Source organism: Tetrao urogallus (genome assembly GCF_951394365.1).
Source record: "Tetrao urogallus genome assembly, chromosome: 1".
Classification (NCBI taxonomy): domain Eukaryota; kingdom Metazoa; phylum Chordata; class Aves; order Galliformes; family Phasianidae; genus Tetrao; species Tetrao urogallus.
This window is the reverse complement of record NC_136813.1, coordinates 130,493,290-130,518,840: the sequence shown is the minus strand read 5'-3', so window position 1 is coordinate 130,518,840 and position 25,551 is coordinate 130,493,290. Positions and strand designations below refer to the sequence as shown.

General features: G+C 37.3%; 1 protein-coding gene across 1 annotated transcript in view; it reads left to right on the top strand.

Moving 5' to 3' along the window:
- Positions 1 to 4,435: 4,435 nt before the first annotated feature.
- Positions 4,436 to 25,551, top strand: part of PIK3C2G (phosphatidylinositol-4-phosphate 3-kinase catalytic subunit type 2 gamma) — a gene marked incomplete at both ends in the record, with an annotated part of 204,350 nt that continues 183,234 nt past the window's right edge. The window contains 4 exons of the mRNA XM_079544626.1: positions 4,436 to 5,092; positions 11,813 to 11,895; positions 15,421 to 15,578; positions 18,271 to 18,382. Coding sequence (XP_079400752.1) covers positions 4,436 to 5,092; positions 11,813 to 11,895; positions 15,421 to 15,578; positions 18,271 to 18,382 — 1,010 coding nt within the window. The remainder of the gene's footprint in view (positions 5,093 to 11,812; positions 11,896 to 15,420; positions 15,579 to 18,270; positions 18,383 to 25,551) is intronic.

The window sequence follows — 25,551 nt, the reverse complement described above, 5'->3', positions numbered from 1 at the left end:
GCATCCCAGTGAGTTTCCACTTTTCTTTGTCTATACAGATTTTCCCACATGCCAGCAAAAGGGGAGGAGATGATTCTCCATAGTTCTAGGAGTAGAAAGTGACTCAGCAGTTTCCCACCTATTAGTTTGTTGGGAAACAGAAAGTAAATAATTGTGAAAAAGTTCAGGGTTTCCCAAGAAAAATCTTCATAACTCTCTCATGGAAATCACTGTAGGGAGAGGACATGTCCCAGCTCAGTTCATGTTGCACGTACAGCTTTCTGTGTTTGCTTGGGAACACAGGCTCTTCCCATGCATGTTTCTTCTGTTTTCTGTATCCTCCTCCTTTTAGAACATTCAGTCTCTGCGAGATGAAGCAATATCACACAGTCATGATGCCATATATTAAGAAATAGCATCCCCTAAAATTGGCGTGATCCTCTCTCAGGATCACTTCACAGAAATCATCGTAATGTCTACAGTGCAGTATAAATGCCACCAAACGGCCCGTGGGCAAGTTAGCATTTTTAAAGGGTTGGAGTATATATGAGAAGGAAAACATCACCTTTCACCAACTGAAATAACTTAATAACTTTTGTCCTTGACGAACTGCTTTTAAATCACAGTGACGCCACTGACAGCTTTCACGGTGCTTTGAAGTGCAGTTTTCCCAGTAATACTTTATCACATTATTATTCATTCAATTTATCAGATATAAGATATCCCTAATTAATTATTAACTTTAAATGCTTTATTCTGTTCTGTTCAGTCTTACTGTACAGCCTTTTATAACTGAAAAAGTTTTGTTTTTACTGACTATCTTGCCTTCTTTAAGGATATTTCTCTGCTTTTAATAACCTTGGAGTAGACTAGGATTGGGATTTGGGGTGAATTCTGAGTAGCCACCTTGGTTGGTTAACTTATTCCTTTTTAAGTGATGGTACGAAGTTTGGAAGCAGATGGGCCCAGAGGGATTTCCTTCCATGTTGTGTCTGGAGCTGCCTCTGCTGCTCCCTTTTATGGGAGAGACCTGGCAAACTTGAGGTCTAGGAATAAGTTAGCAACTGGTGTTGTATTTCAGTTCTTCAGTTCTTCAGTTGTATTCCAGTTCTTCAGGCCCTTTTCAAAGGTGCAGAGGCTTTATTGATCCTTGAAAAATACCTCAGTGTAAGAAAGGTTCTTCCCGCTTAAGACTGCCCCAACTCTGCAGACTGAGGAGCCAAAGGCAGAGGAACTCTCTGCCAAGCAATATTTCTACCTTCCATTTCTCCTGTGAGCAAAGAGTTCCTTTCAGAGTTCCCACCACCAGTGGCAGAAAGAAGCTGCATGAAGATGGTGTGGAGTAAAAGTTCTAAATCCTGGTGTAATTGCAGTCTTTCCCATGGAGAAGTTGTCTTTTTATTTCAAGCATGTTTGATACATGCTCTGCAAGTGTGAGATCATCTACCACAGTGTTTAAAGAAGGAAAAAAAAAAAAAGAAAACAAAAAAGTATGGTTCTTAAGTAATGAAAGAAACAACAGATAAGGTGTTTGCTACCTTTTATTATTGCTACTCTTCGAAATTTCCCTGAAGGAAACCATGGGAAAGAATCATTACCTCAGTAAACCGGTTAAACGGGAAGGGAAGCGTCTGACAAATAAGTTACACCCCCTTGGTGCTGAAAGCACATAGGTCATCTGAAAGTGTCTGTGAACAGGAAGAAATAGGAGGCTGTATATTCTTCTACAAACTGTGTTTCAGGTAAGAGGTTGCAACATATATTCTTACTGCTTAGCAACTGAACCAGCATTGCACTTCTGGGTTCCGGAAAAAAAAAAAAAAAAAAAAAGAGAGAAAATAGAGCCTACAGTGCACAAACCTTTTATAGTAGAATGCATGTGCATGCAGAAATAAGGGAAGTATTCCGATATGGTAAGATGGCTGACAGTGTTGAAAGCATTGTGTCATGCTGTTGGCTCCCTTGGTTTGTAGTGAATATTTTACATAATTTGTTGGGATTTGTCTTTAAAGCCCCAAATCCCAGAAGTATGCAATTATGTGAAAATATGAATTGTCATTTCAAAGAAAAGGAAGTCTTCATACTGCACAGAAAAATTGTGAAACTCTCCAAAATGCAATTTCAGAAACCATAGAGGAAAGAAAATGAGCCCTGAAACATAACATTTTTTAAAAAACAAACAAACAAACAAAAAGCTTGCATTATGCATTTTCATTTTGTTAGTGATTTCTGAAAATTCAGCGTTGTCAGTGCACTTCACATAATTCAGATGCAGTAATAGTGGCTGGCAAAAAGCCAAACCCTTCCCTGAACGTGGGTGTTGCTTTGAAAAGGATCAGGAGTTGGTCTAAGTACAGAGCCCAGCCATAAAAACTGAGCAGGTGCGACTTAAAACATGAGATTTACAGCATGACATGATGAGTTTCCAGTCTAAATTTTTCACTTTAATCATGTGCCAGTGTAAAAGAGATGTGGTGCTATACACAGTGCTGCATGCGACTGCTCCCTTTGCCGTGCACTGTGCAGAGTCTCATTTCTCATGTGGACTCCTCAGCCCAGTGAGAACAACGTGGGAACAAATCATACAAAACATTCTCCTTCCAGCCTTTGACATTGTATCTATCCAGCCTGCTTTTAAAGTCAGGTAGCAATACTGTCAGGAGTAAAGTCAGGAGAAGCAATACTTCTGCACTATGGAGAATGCAGGAGATAAGCAGTTGCATACAGATGGGTGGTGGTGAGATATGTGTCTTTTTATCTGCCTGAGAAACATAGGACACTAATTAAGGAAAGTAGAGCAGGAGAGAGGGATTCTCCAGTCTTTTATTTTTCCTAAAATATTCCAATTTTTATAATAATAATAATAAAAATAGAATAAAAGAAGTTATCTCAGTTGATTTAATGGATGCACTTTTTTCTTTCTTATGTTTCTTTTATTCATCTACAAGTGTCCTTCAGGATATACTATGGGAGAAATTTGCAGGGACTGAGCTGGTAATTGAAGTTCATGATGGTATTCAAAGTGATATGCATTATTTTAGTTCCCTGCCAACATCATAAATATCTTTTTTTCTTTTTTTTCTTCAACACAGTTAAGGCCTACCAATATACACAGCACATGGAATTACTAAGTTGAATGCTTAAAAGAGTCATTCGGCCTCTAATGTGGAGATGTCATTTCAGCCTATTTAACTTCACATTTCTCTTCTCATTCCTGACTCTGGGTGATAGAAGTCTGTGTCGTCTAGAGTTTGACTTCAAATAAAACAAAAATAAATAAAACAGTGATGAATACCTTCTGTTGTAGTATAAGTTTTCATTGCAAGGCAGTATTATCAAAGCTAATATACTATACATGTTGGGGACATATTGGAAAAACAATTTGTGGTGTTAAGCTTTAACAATATTGAGTGAGTGTACTTTTCATCTCAATAGTGTCGTTTTTTTTCTGCTAGGTAATATATATTTTCATTGAATTATTAAATCAGATTTTTCCATTTATTCTGTGTGATAAAAGTACCCAGCAAAACTACGTACTTGGTGGTATTACTATTTCATGCCATTTGTGTTTCTTCGTCTATACTAAGAAGTGCAACAGGCCAAGTTGTTAAGAGCAAGTGGAATACATCAGATTTGAGTTGCTAGATATTTTTGAATTTCGTTACAAAATAGGATTAGGAAATTTGCTGATAAGTTTGAATGACGGTGAACTACTGCAGAAGCTTATGTCCTGTCCTACTAATTTCATAACAGAGATATTATCTCAGGCTTTTCAGATGTTGTTTTTTTTAAAAAACAAACTAACAAAAGGCTGAAATTTATTTATAATTATTTATATATGTCACGTACAAGTTTTTTTTGCTGTAGTGCTTATAATAGAAATTGGAGATCCAAGTCTTCTATATTTTGTCCTTGTTCTTTCACTTGCTTAACCTGTGTAGGATAAAAAAATGATATCATATCAAGTAATTTAAGAGATGCAAAATAAAGAGTATATGAATGGAACTGTCATTAATATAAAACTTTCCTACTCTCTTCTTTTGCATTTCTGCCTTATGTGTGCTATACAAATGTAAAATACTGGAAATTATGTGGACATTTTCTTTAGTTTTTATCAGAATTAGTATTTTAGATCAGTTGTTTTAGACGTTGTTTTGATATTATTCATGAAACCAGGAAATAAATAAGAATAATTTTAAGGGCACCTGGAAATAAGGATCAGGCAAAGGACATTCAAGCTCCAGATGAAGAAAATCTTTACATCTCATGGAGAAAGCTCTTACCCAAGTAGACCAAAATATGGCTTTCACTACACCAGATTTTTGTTTGTTTAACTCTTATTCTGTGCTTTCTTGCAGTGGGGTTGTATAGCTCCAGTTCTGAACATCACTTTTTTGACCTTGAAACTATTGTAAGACTTCCTTGAAGATTAACAAGACTGAAGAGAAAATAAGAAATGGCATATTTTGGAAGGGTGCCTTTGTCAGGCGATGAATTTCTTGAAGGACATACTGGAGATCAAGCATCTTACCTGGCATATCATTCTGGTTCTTATGGAAAGGTCTATCTAGGCTTTGATCAAATAGTTGATGAAATCAACAATGAATTTTTCTTTTATGGTTCATCACACTTACATCATCATGAAGAACATTTTTTCACATCAGATATCTTTAGTCTGAATGTGCCAGAACAACAACTCTGTAGTCATCCTTCAATTGCTTGTGGTGAAGTTCACTCTGAAAATTTTGTACCTCACTGGCAACAAGGCACAGCATCACCAGAGATAGGTTTCAGGTCATCCTTACTGTCTGATGATGGAAACTTCTCTCTAGTGGATTCTTACCCATACAATCAAGAGAGAGAAATCTACAGAAGGAATAGTACAACTGCAGTCACAAATGTGTTTAATTCAAATGTGGAGAGAGGCTATACATACTGGAATTTTCAGATAGCTTTTGATAATGTAGATACTCAATATTCTGTTTTTGTGGACAACTATCCATTTGGACAAAGGAGAGATGAAAGTGGAAATGGGGAAGCCTGTTTAACCAATACTTCCAGACGATTCAGCATAGGACCTACCTGGCCAAACAGCTCTGGACATGACAGAGAGGTATTTACATTTTCTGATATTAAGCGTTTTGTAGCAGAAATGCTAAGTCATGGCTTGAACCAGTGATTGAGCCCCTGGTGAAAAGGCAGGGCCAACCCAGAGGAGCTCAGGTGCAAGCAATGCACCTGAGTGACCAGAAGGGAGGGAGCCAGGATCTACCCCTTCCTAGTCCTCATTTAAGGGTTGGAAGTGGAGGCAAGGATATCTTACTGGAGGTCCCTATTATGCCTGAGGCCTTCTGAAGGTAAGCAGCTTCTTTCCATTTCTATGCACACTGTCGTATTTGAGCAAACCCTCACTTGCTGTAGTCTAGGACCTTGTTGCTTTGCTGTCATTGATGTGCTTTCCATCACATTACACGTTTAAAGTTCTTGATGCTTATTGCCCGTGTCCTTACACTTTGTGTATGCAGTCGTACCTATGTGATGTGGATTAGAAGCACTTTATTTTAAGACCTGATGAAAAAGAAAATGTTTATGTTTTGGGGGGAGGGAAAGCTTTTAGTTCTGTAGAGTTTTGTCAGTTGGCCAAAGGCAAATATGAGACTTCTTATTTGCTCTTTACAACTTCCTAAAACAGAGATGTATGGAAGCAGCAGGTGTATTTTTCAATAATTATGTAACTTCTGATTTCTTGGCAGTCAGAATTTCCCACAGTGTTTTCATATATTTACAGAAGGCATGCCCTCAAACAATCAGTACATGATTAGTTAAGAGCGTGAAAACATTCAAGCATCCTCTTCCTTTGATTCTAATATCAGAAGAGAACCCAGCAGACCATAAAAAATAACTTCTGAAGGGAAGATGCCTACTCTGTCTAGCTAATCAGAATTTTACAAAGACATAATCTGTGTCCCATCTGCTTCATGTTTTACCTGATTTGTAATTAGTGTCAACATATTTCTTTAATCTACTAATTGAAAAAATATATATATATATAATATATATATATATATAATTTTAAAATAATAATGCAAGTTTTACACCTAGTATAAAATGAAATATTTCCATTGGCTCTAATGGAAATTTGCATTTTTAAATCAAAGAGACCCTAGATTATGGTCTAGAAGTCATCAGTGGCTCAGAATATGGTTTGTGCCATTATAATTATTTGGCTTATAAAACTGCAACAGAGGGATGAGTAAGAAAAGTGGAATAAGGTGTGTTTGAAATAGATAACAAATTGATTGGATTGGATATGTAACCTGAGATTCAAAACAACACTGCATTATGATGAATGTGTTTTTCTGTTAAGCCAGATATTTTGTGTCTAACTTGACTGATATATCCTTATTCTGAGAAATGAAATATACAATGTCCTGAATTCACGATGTGCTGCATATGCTTATGTGTGTGTGTATATAATTCTATTCTAAATAAATACACCTACTGTGGCTTTGAAAGATCATGCCTGTGACATTCAGCCTTTAGCTGTCTTGCTGAAGCAAATATGTGGGTTTTTTTCCTTCTTCTATCAGGTGTTCATAACTTTGTTTGTGGCTTTGCTGTTTTTAGTAATGATGTCTTCTAGAATTCCCATGGCTCTCTCTGATGTTGTATCCATTCATTTTTGTTTTTTTCAAAATTCTGTCATAGAGAAGGAAAAAGAAAACGATAAATCTTCCCTTTCCCCTAGTCCTTGTTAGCATTCTGAATCATTACAGGAAATCTGAAATAGCCTACAGGATACCCCAGCACCAGCAATATTAAAAGACAGTTTAGGTACATCTTCTGCTTTTATCTCTGAGTGATCACAGTATCATAAAGCAAAGGGAAAGAGACATTTGATTGACTTGTTTCTCTGTCTGTGAATAGAGAGAACTACAGAAGTAAAGATATGCAGATCCAGAGGGGGAGTGTGTTTGGAGGGAAATTAATCTGAGGATGGGAAATCTTAAAATTAATCCAAGACAACAGATTTAGGAAGTTCAGTGATTAATACAAGAAGAGGAGATTAACAAGTGGAGAGACAAAAGGCTGTTGTTCATTCTTTTTGAAATTTTTTGTTTGTTTTTAACTTACAAGAGGAAAACTAAAGCATACTGATATCTTGATGAAAAGAACAAGACTTCTCAGGAGTAAAGTAGAAAACAATGGGATTCAAACAAGCAGGAGATTAAATTGTTGTATGGGATGAAGACGTGCTAGAGGAAGCAGGAATATAATAAAAGGTACAAATGCTTCTGATGGAGGAAGAGAGAATTATAGAGGAGGGAAGAGGAGAAGAGTGAGTCAAGGGCAACTACAACTGAAAGTGTGGGAGGATTTGATTAAGTCAGGGAAGTGTTTGAGCAGTTTAGCTAGAAGAAAAAGAAATGGGAAAAAGGAAAGAATTTGTAGCAGAAAAAATCAGTGAGGTAAAATTCCTTCAGGGAGAAGCAACTATATCAGGATAGAAAGCGAAACAAGTCAAGGGATTGGCAACTGAGCCTTGAGATGGCAAGAGAAGGAAAATAAGTGAAAGAAAATTTGGGACAAAAAAAAAAATCTGGGAAGAGGTAAATCATTGTTGTGGGGCTGGAGTCTTTTGAGAAGATTACAAGGGCAGAAAAATAGCACTGATGCTGAATAAGACTGTCAGAATGGCTAGCAAAGTGAAACACCACAGCAGAAGAAAGAATGAGCACAGTTGGGATTTGTGAAGTCCAAGACATATGAATGATGCATTTTGAGCAGGAGGAGTTGAGAACTAGGGCTACAGATAGAATGAAATGGGAAAGGATGCTGAAACATGCAGCTTAGCACTGAGATAGGTCATAAATGCACAAGCTGAAATATTCACATTACTGAAATTACACTGTCATTTCGATCCTGAGCTCTTGGATGCAATTGTACGGCCCTAGGCTTTGTTTAATGCATGCTATTTGAAATAAGTCCTTTGTAATAAAACAAACATTAATTTTCTGTGGCCTTGTCACCACCAAGTCAGATATTCAAAAAACACTGTAGAAACAATCTTTGTAACATCTGTGACAAGTAATTTTATTTTATCCGCATGAGAAAGAATGCTACAATGCAACCTATAAAGTATCCAGTAGACTTTTCCACTTAATTTAGGATGTTTAGGATCAAATTTTTTCAGAATAACTAGCAATGCTCACTTCCCATAAATCCAGGCATTATTTCAGCTTACAGACTTCAGAAATGAGGAATACGCAAATATTATTTGTATTTTAGGACAGTTCACGTGAGCCAACCAACATGAAAAGTCTGTGGATGGGTAGAAGATTCCTGGGATGCACTGTTATTTATCCCTGTTGTTGTCAGTTCTTTTTATATCCAGTTCTGTCTTGTTCACTGCACTCTTGCAGATCTTTGCAATGGTGATAATCAGAGACCCATTAAAAAAAAAGTATGATCATGTAACTAATATTTTATCATTATATGCAATGGCAAGAAGTTTAAGTTTCTGGACACCTGAAAACAGAAACAACAGAGTTGAGAGAAGAACAGGGAGACCACTTACCATCACTCAATTACCATCATAGGCAAAAACATTCCATGTTGAGAGTAATGCAATTTTTACTGCATACTAGTAACAGACTAAAGCAAGGAGAACTACAAGCAAACCAAAGCCACTTTCCTCCCCCCAAGCAGTGCAGGGGAACAGGGAATGGAGGCTACAGTCAGTCCACAATACTTCATCTCTGCCACTTCTTTGTGGCTGGTTTGCCCCACTTCCATGTGGGGGCCCTCCCACGGGATGCCATCCTTCCCCATCTGATCCTATGAGGGCTTCCCACAAGCTGCAGTGCTCAGATCATGGGCTCACCCTTTGAGATCTGCTCCAGAACGGATTCCCACAGGCAGCACCTCCTGCCTGGGGCTGTTCCTGCTGGGGTACCCATGGGCTGTGGCTCCTTCAGGCCCCATCCTCTGCTGCACCGCAGTTTCCTCAGCGTCTGCACGAGGAGATCTGCTCCATGTGGTACCCATGGGCTGCAGGGAACTGCTGCTCAGCACCTTGAGCACCTCTTGCCCTCCTTGGTCCTTGAAAGGCTGCTTCTCTGTTTCTCACTCCTCTCTCCCCGCTGCTGTTGCACAGTTGTTCCCTTCCTTAACTCTTCTCTCCTAGAGCCCGCCCCGTGTGGCTTATGGCTCTGTTCTGTGACAGTGCCAAGTTTTTTTTGGAGCAGATGGAGCTGGATGTGGTCTGACACAGGGCAGTGATGGGATCTGCTCACAGAGGCCATTCCTGCAGCCTCCTGCTACCAAAACCTTGTCTCATTAGCCCAATACAAAACTGTATCTACTGTATAGCTGTCTGCTTCCAGAACAGGCTTGAGTCAGTTTGCAATGTTACAGTAATTCCCTCTCTGCAGACTACTGCTAGTCTACACAGAATTTCAGTCAGAAAAACTGCCAGCAAAAGCTCAGAGATCCTGTTCTCATTTCAATCTCCTGCAGGAGAGGGTCAGGATCCCTTCTTTGTCAAGCTCCTTTTTTGCTACTTTTTAGTAGTTAATCACATCCTCCAAGCCATGAACTTGGGGATCCACATCCTCATGGCTGATCAGCCTTTCCTGGATATGATGCTTTCCTTGGTTAATTCCAAGATCATAGAATCATAGAATGGTTTGGATAGGAAGGGACCCTTAAGATCATCTAGTTCCAACCCCCTGCTATAGGCAGAAGCACCTCCCTCTAGACCAGGTTGCTCAAGGCCCCATCCAGCCTGGACTTAAACGCTTCCAGGGAGGGGGCATTCACAGCCTCACTGGGCAACATGTTCCAAATGTTCCTCCTTTCTCAATTCCCAGCTGCTGTTTTGCTTTTTATACATTTAGCCCCATTCAATATCCTGTCCATGTCATCTTTTTTCACCTGTGGCCCAGTTTTCTTAACTTTCCATTTATTAGCTCTCTTCTTTCATGCATTTTTTTCCCTGGGCTCTATAATGGCAGAATTTCAAGAAAAGAAGGAAGTTTTGTGCTTCTGGAAGTGCATTTCCAGACTTCTCTCCCATGGGATTCTCCATTCAGTGCTTCTGTCATGGTAGTCTCAGCTTGTCCTTTCTTTTCAACTTAAGGCTGGCGTGGTCCTTACCTCTTCAGAGCTTTCATCCATTGGCTGCTCACCTGCAAGAGTTTGGTTTGCTTGAGTTTTGATAACTATCTAATGTTGGGAGCCCATTCCAGTTGCCAAGTCATCTGAATATTGAGCCTCTACCAAAAATTTTTAATAATGCCCATTGAGGTAGAAAACTAATCACAGAAGGGAAAAAGTGAAGCAACAGAGTTGTGGTTAGCAGTGAATTGATGGAACTCCTGCAGCCATTCAGCACCTTTCTTAATACCAGAGCATGATGGCCTTCTGCTTTGTATTGCTAAATTTAATTTCATTCTGTAATTTCAACCTGTGTCTCATCCATTGTTTTTTCCTACAGATACTCCTTTTTATTTTTTCCCTTGCTATTAATGATGCCCCTTTATTATCTTTAAATTTCATTAACGTTCTTCTAATGCTTGTGCTATTGTGGTTAATGAAAATATTAGATACAATGACTCTCAAGACTGGTAGGATTTATTATGGGTTTGTATAACTTCCAAACCACTGCCACTGTGGTTTCCTCACTGGTCAGCTTCTATCAGATCTCTCATATTTCATTTTATACTAATCCTATCTTTTGAACTGCATTTAAAATTTCCCAGTCAGCAAGTCTTCAGGAACATTGCACTTCTTTTGTCCAGAAGAAGGAGGAAAAAAAAAAATTGTATAACTTTACATAATTTTATTTCATTTTATGTCATTTACTTATAAGTAAATTCTTAAAATGAGCACTGGAATAAGCTCCCCATGGAGGTGGTTGAGTCACCATCCCTGGATATATTTAAAAACCGTTTGGATGTGATGCTCACGGACATAATTTAGCAAAGGGTTGCTAGAGTTAGGGTAGTTTGATTAGGTTGTGGTTGGACTTGATGATTTTCAAGGTCTTTTCCAACCTGAGAAATTCTATGATTCTATAAGAAAATAATTTTTTAACAAGTATTTCCACTTTGGCTGCTTTTTCTTGTGAAAGGGTTTAAAATTTGGTGTCTTTGCTCAGCGTTGAGACCATATGTCTGTATGTACAATTGTAAAATTGGCTTGCGGGTGTAATATAATAGTACACTATTCCTGGAGGTAGCATTTTAACTGATGGGGGCTACACCAAATAGAGGTCTAAATGCTTTGATCCAAAACAGCAGCTTAGACAAATTTCAGAATGTATCTGATGATTTTTCATGTTCAGACTGGATACACTGGATTCCTGTTATCTTTCTTGAGGAGCTACCTGAAAGGCTTATGGATTTTGAAGCAATCTTTAAAGGGCAGAAAAAAGAGAAAATAAGAATTAAAATTTCCTTCAGCATAATTTTTTTTTTTTTTTTTTTTTTTTTTTTTTTTTTGCACGTATTCATCTGTACTCTGACAGTAGGTGATTTTTTGAAGCTTTGGAAGTATTTATTTTCTGCAAGAAAGAAAAAAAAATTAAACTCTAGGCAGTGGATGACTTGTGACTTTCCATTTTATCTCTGAGAGCATTAAGAGTGCATTCAAAATGGTGTTGTTTGTTCCTTCTTGGAGCTCTGCTGAGTCAGAGTAGGATGATAAGATACCAACCTTTGTTCTCATGGAACAAAATGCAACTTTAGTCTCATGTTCCCTCTGTTTATGTCTAAATATTGTCTAAATAACTGAGATCTATTTCATTTTTTTTTAATTTATGTGTTTTTAGGTTACAAGTTGGTCTATCCAGTTGGTTAAGGCAAATCAAGGAAGTAACGAAAATGCAGTTTGTTTTTGCAATACAGTGGAGAAGTAAGTAATAAAAAAACATTACTCAGCAGTGACATTTCACTTATTTATATTGATTGTGTGGGTTATCCCTGAACTCCTGAAGAGTGCCATAATTTCAATATCTGGTTAAATGCAGAAATACGCCTAATTTTGGTTTGAAGATTAAAATAATAAATAATAACAATAATAAAAAATTTAAAAATGTTAATTCCAAACATGTTTTCTTACTTATCTGTCATGTTTTTCACTGATAAATACATTTAACTTTTCGGTGAATATAGTTTGTGAAATAAGTCTTATTTTCTTCCATTTACTCGAACAATATTAATGCCTGTGCAGGTCAAAGCAGAAGGAAGTACTGGAGGAACCAACTGACTGACAGCAGAATATCTTGATGAAATGCTGAATTTAGCAAGCCAGAAAAATACTTTTAATTATTGTTTACAGTTACAAGTTAATAGTGTGTCTTAATGGGATAGAGCACTTTTTTTTTTTTTTTATTCAATCTTTATTAGAATAAGAAACTCTTTAAAAACAGCAGCAGTAAGAAATGTATGTTTTTCAGACCATCTGTGCAGTTTCATTCTCCATTGTAGATATTCACTGATAATACAATCAAGTTGTTAGCACAAATGCATGTTTGGGGTTCCTTTTCCCCAGAAAATTAGCTGGAAAATATAATGCCTTTTCAAAAATCAGTTTTTAATTAATTGATTGTATTTAAGGGCAACCAGCCCGTTTCTCTTAAAAGAAAGAAAAATTGTACCTTATGATGCTCTCAAGTTAATAGTGAATGTATTTTAGGTTCATAGAGTGGGTGGTTGGCCTCAAAACGTATTCAATCACATAGAATTATTGAATGGTTTGGGTTGGAAGGGTCCTTGAAGATCATCTAGTTCCAACTCCCCTGCTATAGGGGAGCTGACACGTATCTCAGGTTATGTTTCTTTTCCACAGTTCCTCAGTCTGAACCCTGTTCTTGACTGTGTCCACCCGACAGCCTTTCCTCTCAAGCATTAGATTTTATGTCCAAACATTATACATTTAACTTTGCAATCTGATTATTAAAAAAGTTTCCTTTTTTTTTTTTTCTCAATAAATGAGTTTATTTCTAAGGTTAAAAAGATGAATAGAATTAAGCCATTCCCGTTCTGCAATATCTTGTTTAACATGTACCACTAGCAAGTACTCTTTTAATAGCAAAATAGGAATAGTCTTTGCTTTCTTGTGTCACACAAGAAGGTATTCTCAGGAGAAAATGTCACAACAAAAAAAAAAGACCAAAAGTATTCATCAGTTCACAAATAACTAATATTTTCTGTCTTAGCAGATGAGCATACTTCCATTCCCCAAAGAATCTCAATAGCTGTCAGTTCTATAAATCAGAAGTGATTCAAACTCTGTTGTGTGAACTTTCAGCTCCAGCACGTAGCTCAAATAGAAACTCATCATGTTTTCCTCTAGGTAATATTTGTACAGACAGTAGTCTATAATTGAAACATTTCATTGTACATATACGAACTTTAAAAGAGTTTTCTAAATCTATTTATCAGGTTTCTTTTACAATTATGGACATAACCATAGTGAACGTTCATCCACAAATGCTTTCAGAATGCATCTTTAAGTGTTTGATTCCAGAAGATGCCAGGCTGAGAAGCCAAGTGCTCAGTGGTGCAAATAGAGTTTTTTCAGCTCCTTTTGTCTTCAAAGATATGCTCTGCACTACAGAGAAATACTTGTGTTTTGCAATAGCAAATCCCTATAAATATCACTTGTTTCTGTAAATGTTGATTTCCTACAGCGCAGAAAGTGGCGTGGGATTTCACACAATACTTCTACAGCACTTCAGTTATGCTTTGGAAGGTCAAGTATTTCGGAATTCTGGGATGAACATGTTTTGCCCTCCAGTCCAGACCCAAAGGAAGCTCTTAATCAATTAAAGACAATACATAGCCATAAAAGCTTTCTGGAACTGAATGTGTTTTTATCTAAAAGGCATAAAATGCAAATTTCTGATGCCATATTATCTTAAAAAATAGACCAACTGCAGGTAGGGAAAGAGGTGAGGTTCGCTTTGCTTTGAAATGCCTGCTAGCAAGTTGAGAGGGTGATGCATGCTTTGCAGGTCTACATAACCCATTAGTTTGATGCTGGAGAATAAGTAGTGAAGTTTTCTCTCTTATTCAGTCCTTGGCCTTCTTGGAGAAACAGGTAAAAAGAGGGAATTCAGTGCTAGGGGAAAGCTTTATGTGTACGTTTCTCAGAAAAGAAATAGACTGACATCACATACAGAGGTCAGCAAAGCAGCTTCTGTAATATAATGACTTTTTACTATGAGTATAAATCTATCTTACATACTAAAAGTATTGTCAAGCCTCATTTCCTCTTACTCCACTGAAACATCATGGCCTCTGACTTCTCATTATAAGAAATAGGCTGCTACACTGGATTATTAATTATGGAAGCCTAGGCTTTGTCTTCTTCCTCTTTATTTTTTTATTTTTTTTGTTTTCCTTATTCTATAGAAATACATGGCATAAAAGAACAGTTCATACTGTTGAGAATTGCGCAGCAGCTCCAAGGCAAGGGGGCATAATAATGAAGAACTTTCTGTGAGAGAATCATAGCTCAAAATACGCTGTAATGAGAAAGTGTATTAAGTGCTGCCAGCTCAGTCACTACAAAATGCTGCTGAAGCTAACAAACAAAGAACATGAGATGCTTAGTACAGGATGTTTGAGTTTAGCTACTAAAATATTCAGGCCAATTAGTGAAATGTAAAGCTTCAGCTGGTACAATGTGTACCCTTACCTGCAGCTGCAAAGTGTATTTGCTTAAAAAGCAAGTTTAATCTCAGCTGACAACCATAATACCTGTGACTAGTGTTCATTAGGAAGTGGCACCTCTGGAGAAATTAATTTCTGCAAGTCTTTGGTAATTGAAAGGAGGAGGGGCAATTTATTTTATAGGTAATGGTATATAAGATCAGAAGGACTTAGAGACTCTACTAGATACTGCGCTTTAAATACATTTACATAAATACCCAGGGTTTTAGTAATGAAGATTTCAGATTGGATCCTGGAGCAGAAGGAAAAGAGAGACTTCTTAAGATTTTGCATAGAAAGCATGTTCCTGTATTCATTTTGACCAGCTGTCCTATTCACAGCTGTCTGTGCACGTGTTCTTGGTTAGCTTTATATTAAAACTCTGATATTAAAGCACATATTTCAGTACCCTCATTTCTACTGTTCTAAAATTCACATCACCATACACTGAAGTTTGTGCTTAAACTCCTTATGGATTCACTGAGGTTAGGCTCAGCAGTGGTCTTGTGAAGTTCTGTGAAGATTTGTACGGAAGGTTTTCATATTAAGTAAAGGGATATACAGTTATTTCACTAATGTACAAAAACATTTTCCTCTCTGCACATAATTTAATTCCTGTCACTTTTCTAAATACTGTTATTGTTGGAATCTTGTAGAATTTTTGTTTTTCTTTTTTTGTTTTTATTCCTTTTAAAGCACAATGTCATCATGTCCTTTTCAGAATAAGAAACACCTATCCTGCTTGTGATTTGAAGACAAACACTGGAAAGATCTGGAGTGTTGCAACAAAGTTCCCAGACCACGTTCTTGATAAAATAAGATTCAGAATCAGTATCTGGACAGATTCTTCACCATCTCCTCTGCTTCTTACACAGCATGGTAAATGATTGAAGTATCCATATGTTTCTGTTCCATTGAGATGATAACAAAATAAATTTGTTAACTGGAAAGATATTTAGAGAGTAAGCCTTACGTGAGTTCTGAGCACATTCATTCAATGAATTTGCCATAAAAGTAAAATCTCATAGTAAGTAAAATCTCAGCTTTGCTAATATGTAGATTCCTACTTTCTTTAATCATAATCAGGACCAATTCTGGTGGTATAAAATGGGGCCAACATTCAAGCTTTGGTTCATAAGAAAGTTAAGCTAATTTAAAATGTAAAGGTAGTCCCCATTCAGTCATGGAACTTTTCACATCATTAACTCTACTGCTAAACTGAAGACTTTAGAGTCTTTGATTGTTACGACACCTCTGCACCCATGTTCATAAAATGACACTGGAGAAATCCTAGCTGGATGTAAGAAAAAGGACCATAATTGCAAATTGGAACAGTTTGCCCGTAGAGGTCATGGAGTTTGCGTCCTTGGAGTTTTTTTAAGATCTGGCAGGAGAAAACACAGAGCAAGATGGTCCGAATTCAGTATTCACCCTCCTTCAGGCAGGAGACTAAATTAGATGGACTTCCTGAGGTTCCTCTCAACATGATTACTAGTGTTTACAGGAAGCTGCCACTGCCTCAGTGCATTCTGTACCCATAGTGAATGGGAGAAGCTTTGATTCCGTCTCTAGTAATTTTTACATCTTTATCCACATATGGATAAAAGAAAGAAATGAAGAATAAATCCCCTCTATGCTGCTCATTAAGTGATAATGTTTTGTGTATGCAAAGATTTTTTGACCATATTAATGGTCAAAATATTAATTAATACTTTAGCAAAGGATTCCACATTTATTTATACAAGCTTGGTTACTTGTATTTGTATTTGTACTTGTATTTGGAGCATCTCCACAGTTAATGGAAAGCCTGGCAAAATTTTGAATCATCTTCAATCTAAATTTTGTGAATACCATGATATTTAAGGCTAAAGGTCTTGGGCCATTTGGAACAGAATGGTTGAAGTACAGTGTTTTCTCCCATCTAACATAAAGAATGGAAAGAATTGTTCTAGAAGAACTGGCAAAGAAAGGAAAAAAAAAATAGATCTCAGAGTACAAATAAATGACGGTTGCAAGTTTCAGTTCTTTTTTCCAGAGTGATTTGATCAGTATGCATCTTATGATTTTAATTCAAGATTCTGTACCTTTCTCCTTTCTCTGGTGTGGGTAAATTTAACAAAAAAGCTTTGCAGTTCACATATCAAAGTACCTATGAGGACTTGATGAAGACAGCAAGTTTTCAAAGAGCTGGTTACTAAATACCAGTAAACCTGATAGAAATTGTGTAATCTAGGGAAGAAAACTGTCCCTGTAGATAAAATGAAAACTTCCAAAAGGGAACTTCTGAATCTGGGACACTTTTCTTTAAAAATTACCTCTGGTAATTAACTCTCTTATTTCAGTTTTTTTTTTTTTCTTTTTTTCTTCTTTTTTTTTTTTTTTTTCTTAACTTTTTAAATTGCAACTACCTTCTCTAAAAATGTTTGCAATTCTCTGATGATTTTTCAGTATCGCTTTCCCTTAAACTTCCCTGCAGAAACAATTCTGCATTTCTTGGTTTGTTTTAAAATAATCCTGTCAAAATTCTTGGCCAGGTTTGCCAGTGTGACTTTGTTGATTCAGAAAACCATTAAACTCAATGGAAAGTGATTGATTAGACAGTTTGCAACTGATGACTGAATCTGGAGCAGTGTAAAAAAGTCAACACAGAAATGTGAATTCCACATTCAATTTTTGTGGAATTTATTTAACTGTGACTACTTTCCATTTCTTACATGGAAGAGTTCACTTGAAGCTTATATTGAAAGCTCCTGGAGCCACTTATTTTGAAGAGATAAGGAAATACCAAGAATGAAAAAGAAAGGAAAATCTGCTTTGGCTTTTCTAAGTTTCTGTTGCAGACAGTGAGATTGCCTTGGAACTGTGGAACAAGTTCAGACTTTATCTTCCATTGCGAAACCACCTCGATACGAAAACTTTTCACTGAAAAGTCAGAAGTGGTTTCTGCTAAAGAGAGGTATCTCCGGTTTGGAGCATCAGTGCTGGTGGAGTACGCACTGTATGCCTATAAAGAGCAAACCTATGAGGCATACTTGAAATTTGACTGCCACATTATTGTTTGCAGTTTTTGATCAGTTCTTCTTGTAGCTTTTACATTAGTTTGCTTCTTGATTATGACTAATTAAACTTAGATACAATTACGAGAAAATTCTGGAGCCTCCCTGCAACAAAATCTCAACTTTTGCATTAGGTCATGTTCATACACAGGAAATGTACTGAGATACTCATTAGGAAAATGGCTCAGTATTTACAGATTTAAAAGATCGACTATTCACCACTTCCTTTTTTTTGGGGGGGGGTGGGGGGGGAGGCGGTGGGAAGGGGAGTCACTCGGCACTTCATTCCAGCTACCTACTAATCAGTTAGTTTCCTATAAATGGACATCGATTCTGTTAGATGTGGAGTATTTAAAGCAAAATAAATAAAATCAGATGTGGCTTGTTCTAATTCCTCTTGAAACTAGTCTCCAGCAATAGTAACCAATTAGAAATAAATTCTCATTTAGTTAAGAATGCAGCCTGAAATTCTCTAGCAAGCTACTATAAATTTTTCTTGCTATCTTTATTTAAAGCTGGATGTATCACTCATGACTTAATTGCGGAGATCCTCCGTTGCACAAATCAATACCCAGTCCATGATGAATGTCTTCTAAGTGTTTGTGGCTCTGATGAATTCTTACAAAAGTAAGTATTTAATTAAGAGGTTGTATTGATTATGTATTGCATAATATAAACTATGCATGGAATACACTCTGCTTATGTGCTTTGTAAACACAGGCATAGAGAAAGTTAAGAGTATTATGTTCTGAACATGTGTAGTTGCTTAAACACCTGGATCACACTGTACTTATGTTCTACAGAGATGATTGTGTGGTTCAGTGCAAGGATTTAAATCGTGGCTTCTTTACAGAAGCTTTGTCAAGGCTTGAATGTTTTGTATCACTCCTTTGTCTTTTTGGTTTTTCTCATCTCTTATACAAGGGTGCTTCTTATTTCTAATGTCTCAGAGACACATGAGGAGGCACGCACATCTTCAAGGGGGAAAATCACCAAAAAGGTGACAAAAGTATTAAGCACATCTGCTTAGCAGGACATTTCTCTCTATATAACCAGTGGGGCAAATAAAGACAGCATTAATGCAAAGTGATGAACAAAATACGTACAAAGAGATGTTTCTGTTTGTGGACTACAAGTTAGGAAGTAAGTGCTTTGATTCATAATTATTCAAGTAAACTTCTGTGGTGGCTAGAAACACTACTGGACTCAGCTAGTTGTTTCTTGCTCTCTGACAGCTTAAATACAAAATACAAAAGTATTTTGTGTTTTAATTAACTAAAGCGCAGGCTTTTGTTGCCAGCTATGTTACAGGGATAGTGACTTTTAGCAGAAGGGGAGAAGCTGGCAATTCTGTGTGGTAACATGGTAAGCTGGTACTGCAAGAATCACAGCTCACCTGCTGGAGAGATGAAGTGCTAGATAAAATAATATATTTTTGTAATATAAAGGGAATATTTTAGAAGCTATCTTGTTCTCAGTATAAAGATTACTTGAACTAGCCGAGAGCAAGACAGCTTGAGTAATAAAAGTAATGTAGTCTTCAGAGGAATTAAATGACACACAGCGCAACATAGCCAGTTTGTACACTTCTGCGCTTACACAGGTAAGCAAGTCAAGTGTTCAGATGTTTCCATTCAGTTATAGTTTGCTACTGAAGATGGAGACATTAACATTCCCAATCCCTCTCTTTACTTGCTCAAATCTCTGCAAAGCAGGAGCTGGAATAACAGAGCACCTCCTGAAAAGCTGCAATACTACAACCGCTGAGCAGGGAATCAGGCCATACGTAGATCTCATTATATGAGATGGCCTGGGCTGCTGGGGTTTTGGTGTGTTGTTTTTTTGTTTTAGATTGTTTAGTTTTTTTTTTTCCATGTCTCTTCTCATTTCATATTAATTTCCAAAGAAAAGGGAAATAATGAGCCTTTGTGTTGAGAGTGAGCTCAGCATTTCAGTGTAGTGTACAGCATGTTCTAAATAGTTTTATTTTCACTGTTGAGCACAACTCATCAATAGTGGACTGTTTAAATTCCTGCACTTGCAGAATCTATGCATGTCTCATTAGCAGTGACACAAGGTCAATAATGTTCTCATCTTTTTTTCCTTTGCTCCTTCACTGTCTTGCAGGCAGGACAGGGCTGCACTTCTGGCTTCAGCAGCTTGTAATTTTACTCTGCACTGTATATTCAGCTTCCTTTCTTCTGCCTCCCCATCAGAGTCCCGAATCTGAAATTTGAAACCCTAAATTAAATCATCCCACGGGTAGCTTAACAGCCTGTGGGGTTGCCTCAGGGTTAATTTTTTTCCTATGCCTCGGCTATCTGTTAAAGCAAATTGCTTTCCATACTATGTTGCTAACAGAGCAATTTGAGCAGAGTTCTTCCATAGTAGAGTACATGGAAATCATTAGGGATGAATTCCAATAGAAATTCCCAAAATTACGAGATAGCATAGAGAATTAATACTTTGCTGCTCCTGCTTTATTGTAATCTTGAAAAAAAAAAAAGTGAAGCCAAAATGGTGACATGATGAATTGTTCTTAGACCAGAGTGGTTTAGGGAGCCAGATGACATTGTGTAATCTGTCAGAAGCTTTTATCTGCTGTTATATTGGACTGTATTAATGAGCATCCCATCGTGCCTCCTGCAGAAGCACCTGAAAGACTTGATTACTTCCAGAATCCATTTAGCTTTCAGTAGGATGGGGAACAAATACTCATGAAGTGGTGACAGTTACACTTTACACTGCAAAATGTTATGATTCATTATTCTTTTACTATGGAGACAGCCTTGAGTGCACATCCAGTCTGATTCACAAGGGATTTCAAATATTTAAAAAGTCAGAAACTTGTATATAGATTGCAGTTAAGACCATAACTAATAGAGCAGTATGCGAAACTCTGATTTGGAATCTCATTGGTTTCTGATTTATTTATTTGTTTGTTTGTTTATTTATTTATCTATCTATCTCATCCCTAATGATTTCCATGCACTCTGCTATGGAAGAACTCTGCACAAATTGCTCTGTTAGCAACATAGTATGGAAAGCAATTTGCTCTAACAGATAGCCCAGTCATAGGGAAAAAAAAATATTTATTTATTTATTATTGATCAGTAATAATAGCCTTGCCTCAAACCACAGGCTTTCTTTTTCTTCCTACGCTTCTTTTTCCTGCAAGGTTTTCTTGCAGGATCTGTAGAGTGCTATCAGGAACCATCGCCACCTTCTCCCTGCACCTTTTGTCACCATAAGGTGAATGTTAATAGCTTCCCCAGCTCATTTCACACACTTATTTTTTTCACATGTTCACTGTAAATGCATCTGGATGCAGAGCACTGCCCTTGAAAGAAAAGAGGAGTAAAAATCTTTCTTATCAATTTTTACCACTGTTTGCATCCATAGCTTAGTTCTGCCTTCTGTCTCTGTGTTTCCTAACTGAGGCTGTTGTCTCCACTCCTTTACACTTGTCCTGTTCTTGATCTTCATTTCTTGGAGGGCCATTTACTATTTCTGAAAATCTTCTCTTTGTCATTCCTTGTCCCAAGTCTTATACATCTACTTTTAAATTTTGCTTTTAGTTTCCCATATCTCTTTAATTTTAGAATGTATGCCCCGAAAAATGATTTTGCGATGCCCTTTATGAAAGATGTTAAATAAAAGTAAATTATACTGTGATTAAGCAGCTAGTATCAAATAACTCGATGCCAGCAGCAAGTCAAAAAAAAGCCCTTGCCATCTGAAAGCAATGAATCAATCTTCCATTTAGACTATTTTTTGCCTTTGGAGCTGCAGACCAGAAGCTCAGGGCATCCTGAGGTGCCTAATAGAACAATGTATGTGCCTGTGTGTAAGAATTTTGGACTCTTGTTTATTGATCTGTCTGTTGTTAATGAAGAGAAGCTGCAATGCAGACCCAGCAAAGGCTGTCATCCAGGAATGTTATAAGCTTTATTTCTAAACATATATCTTTTTACTTTATTTTTGAAGGTATCAGATTTTTTAATATACCTTTTTTCCTATGTATTTTTAATGCCATCTACATTCTACCATGGTGTAACATTCACATTACCTTATTGCTTTGCAGTTCAGTCAACACAGTGAGCAGGAGTTTGGAACAGAAACAACTAATGCTTATCATTTATACTCTAATGTGACCTTACTGATGACCTTTTTTTTTTTTTTTTTTTTTTTTTTTGCCTTGCTAATTATATTCTCTGAGAACTGAGACCTAAATAAGAATTGGTTTCCAGTCAAAGTTAAGTTTAAGCTATTAATTACAGGCTGGCCGTAGTTATAATCAGGCAGATTGGGATCATTACAAGCAAGCACCTTTTGGATGAATATATTCTTAATAAAAAAAAAAAAAATCATTTTCTCTTGTCACTGTGGATTGTGTCTTATTCAGAGCTGCTTGCTACTCAGCTAAGTATTAAAAAAAAGCAGTCATCTGATGCTGGTGAAACTGCATTTGGATTAGGAGCTTGTAGCATGTGAGAGAACATTGATGAGGAGAGTCAAGATCATCAAGTGATGAGAGAATTAAAAGGGTGAGGGATTTTCCCTTTCTCTGCTTCAGATATATTGTGGGACCATAAGCAAGTCACTCTGATTTCTTCATTTCCTTGTCTCTTTAAGAGAAAGACTGTCTTTCACTTTGTCTTTTGTCATGGAGTTTTCATCAAAGCTGTATTCCCCAGAAAATATTTCAGCAAAAATAGGGGGAAAACTGGTAATAATATGGCATTGTTTTGTATTTTCTTTACAGAGCTCAGAGCTTACAATGATAATATAGCCATTTTTCGAGGATACTGCTTTTCTTTTTAGTACAGAGTAATAGATCTGCAAGAGTCCAGGCCTGGGGTATAGCTAGAAGATAGTCTGTCAATCCATGGCAAAACTTCACCACTGTTTTTGGTAGCTCACTATTTGTGTAGGACAACTTTCCATTTTATTTTACAGAGATAAATTCATTTTGTCTAGTCTGCTGTGTCACAATATCTATAAAAAATTATTTTTGCATTTGTGCAAATAAAATCCAGTCATAAAATCAACTGTAAGGCCAGTACATCTGCCTACAGCATTTCAGTCAGCATTGCTGTGTCAATAAAGGATTTGTTGATGTACAGTATCTGCCTGACACAGCAGAGCTAACACAAACCACTGTGAAGTGTAGTTATAACCGCAAAATTAAACTTTGGTGCAGTTATTTTGCCTGCAAGCATGATGAAGTGGAATAACAATACTGATCAAAGTTTTTGTATGTCTGTGGTACAAAATTATAATCAAAGAGGAATGTTCTGTTAGTTTAAATTTGTAAAGCTATTCTGATTTTTAGCATTGGCTTGGCTTAAAGTTGGGATTATAAGGGGAATCAACATGCTGGAGGAATCAGGGAAAAAGAGAGTGAGGACACAAAAGCATGTTTGTTTATAACCTTCTTGTTGCTATAGTTGTCCTGAGACAGAAGGCAGGGCAGAATGGAAAGAGCAGAAATAATGTTGGGGTAAAATAAAGGAATGATTGGGACTGTGAAGTCTGGGGGCAGCCTTGGATGCCGCAGCCATGAGATAGTGGAGTTCAGGATCTTACACGGAAGAAACAAGGTGAAAATTAGATGATTTAAACCCTGGATTTCAGGAGAGCTAGCTTTGACCTCTTCAAGGACTTACTTGAATGTATTCCATGAGTTAGAGCATTGGAAGCTAAGGGGACCCAAGATAATTGGCTGTCATTCAAGCACCACTTCTTCCAAGCTCAAGATTGGTGTATCCGTAAGAGTAAGAAATCAGGCAGAGATGGCAGGAGATTCACATGGATAAGGTGGGAATGTTGTCAGGGCCTGCAGGGATGTGACAAGAAGGACTGAGGCCCACTTGGAATTAAATCTGGTGAGGGAGGTAAAGAACATCAAGAAATCTTTAAGTATGTCAACAGCAAAGGGAATACTAGGGAAAATGTGGGCCTGCTGCTGAAAGAACTAGAAAGTAACTAAGAAGTTACTGAGTACTTTGCTTCAGTCTTCACTGCTAAGACTGCCCCTTAGGAATTCCAGAGTCTGGAGGTAAGAGAGAAAGTCTGGGGAAAGAGTCCTCCTTGTTGGAGGAGGATCTGATTAGAGATTGTCTAGGCAAACAATGCATACAAATCTATGAGCCCCAGTGTTATACATCCACAAGTACTGAGGGAGCCGGCAGAAGTGATCGCCAAACTGCACTCTACTGTCTTTGAAGGGTGTTGGAGAATGGAAGAGGTGCATAAAGATTGAAGGAAGGCCAGTTTATCTCCAGTCTTCAACAATGTCAAAAAGGAGGAAACTACAGGTCAGTCGGCCTCACCTCCATCTCTGGGAAGGTGGTGGAACAACTTATTCTGCATGTTGTCTCCAAACAAATGGAAGAGAACAAGGTTATCGGTAGTCATCAACATGGGTTCACAAAAGGGAAATTACACTTGGCAAGTCTAGTGGCCTTCTTTGATGTCATCTCTGACTGGGTAGATGCAAGGATGTTGTGGATGTTGTGTACCTTGACTTCAGCAAGGCATTTGACTCTGTTCCCCATATCATTCTCATAGGTAATCTTTGGAAGTGTGAGATAGATGAGTGGACAGGGAGTGGATTGAGAACTGGCTGACTGGCAGAGCTCAGGGGATTGTAATCAATGGTACAGAGTCTAGGTTGGAGGCCTGTAATTGATAGTGTTCTGCAGGGGTTGATACTGGATCCAGTCTTGTTTAACATCTTCATCAATTACCTGAAAAAAGAAACAGAATGCACCCTTAGCAGGTTTGCTGATGACACAAAGCTGGGAGGAGTGGCTGACGCACCAGAAGGCTGTACTGCCATTCAGCAAGTCTAGAGTGTTGGGGGTGGAGGAACCTTATGAGGTTTTACACAAGGAAATGTAGAATCTTGCACCTGGGGAGGAATAAACTCATGCATCAGTACAGGTTAAGGGCTGAACTGCTGGAAAGGAGCTCTGCAGAGAAGCACATGGATGTCCTCGCGGACGACAGGTTGGCCATGAGCAAACATTTACAAGATACATGAATTTCTTGTAATTGTACAGATGGCAATTATGTGCAGCACATTTATTTATGTTTAACCATTCATTTGTGCTGAAGTCTTCTGCTGTTGTCTCTTCCCTACTTCATTCTCTTCATTCCTTCTGTGATCTATTCATAGAGCCAGGGATGGTTTTTTGGAAGTAAATTAAGCTGTTTTTATTTAGACATTCTATCAGAAGTCCTTCATAGGTAGAAAGAAACCTTCTACATCTGAATTCTGAGTACTCTATGATACTTAAAAACAAGAGAAAGGAATCAGCTTTTTTTTCCTTCATAGCCCAGGGAGTTCTGAAACAACTTGGTTTTCTGAATCTGAATAAATACAGAATATTCCTTTTGACATTCTTGTGTCTGGATCCTTAAAAGAAGCAGCATGAAACTAATTGAACACACACTCGAGTTGTAACTGATGATGCATATTAGCTTGTTTTGGCGATGAATTTGCCTTTGCAAAAATCGATGTCACTTTTCCCAGCTACTAATCCTAAAGGATTTTTTTTAATGTAAAAATATTGTTCCCTTAACTCTGCAATTAATTTTTGCATAACTCCATCTGATTAAAACAAGAAAAGGAAGGGAGATTCTAGAAATACTTTTGTTCCAAGTAATTTTGATAGTGATAAACTAAAGTTGTATTATCTTGGCAACTTCTTCTAAGTTACAAGTGGACTAAAAGCTGCTCTGATGAGGCAAATAAGAAAAAAAGAACTTACCTGCCAATTAAAGTGTAC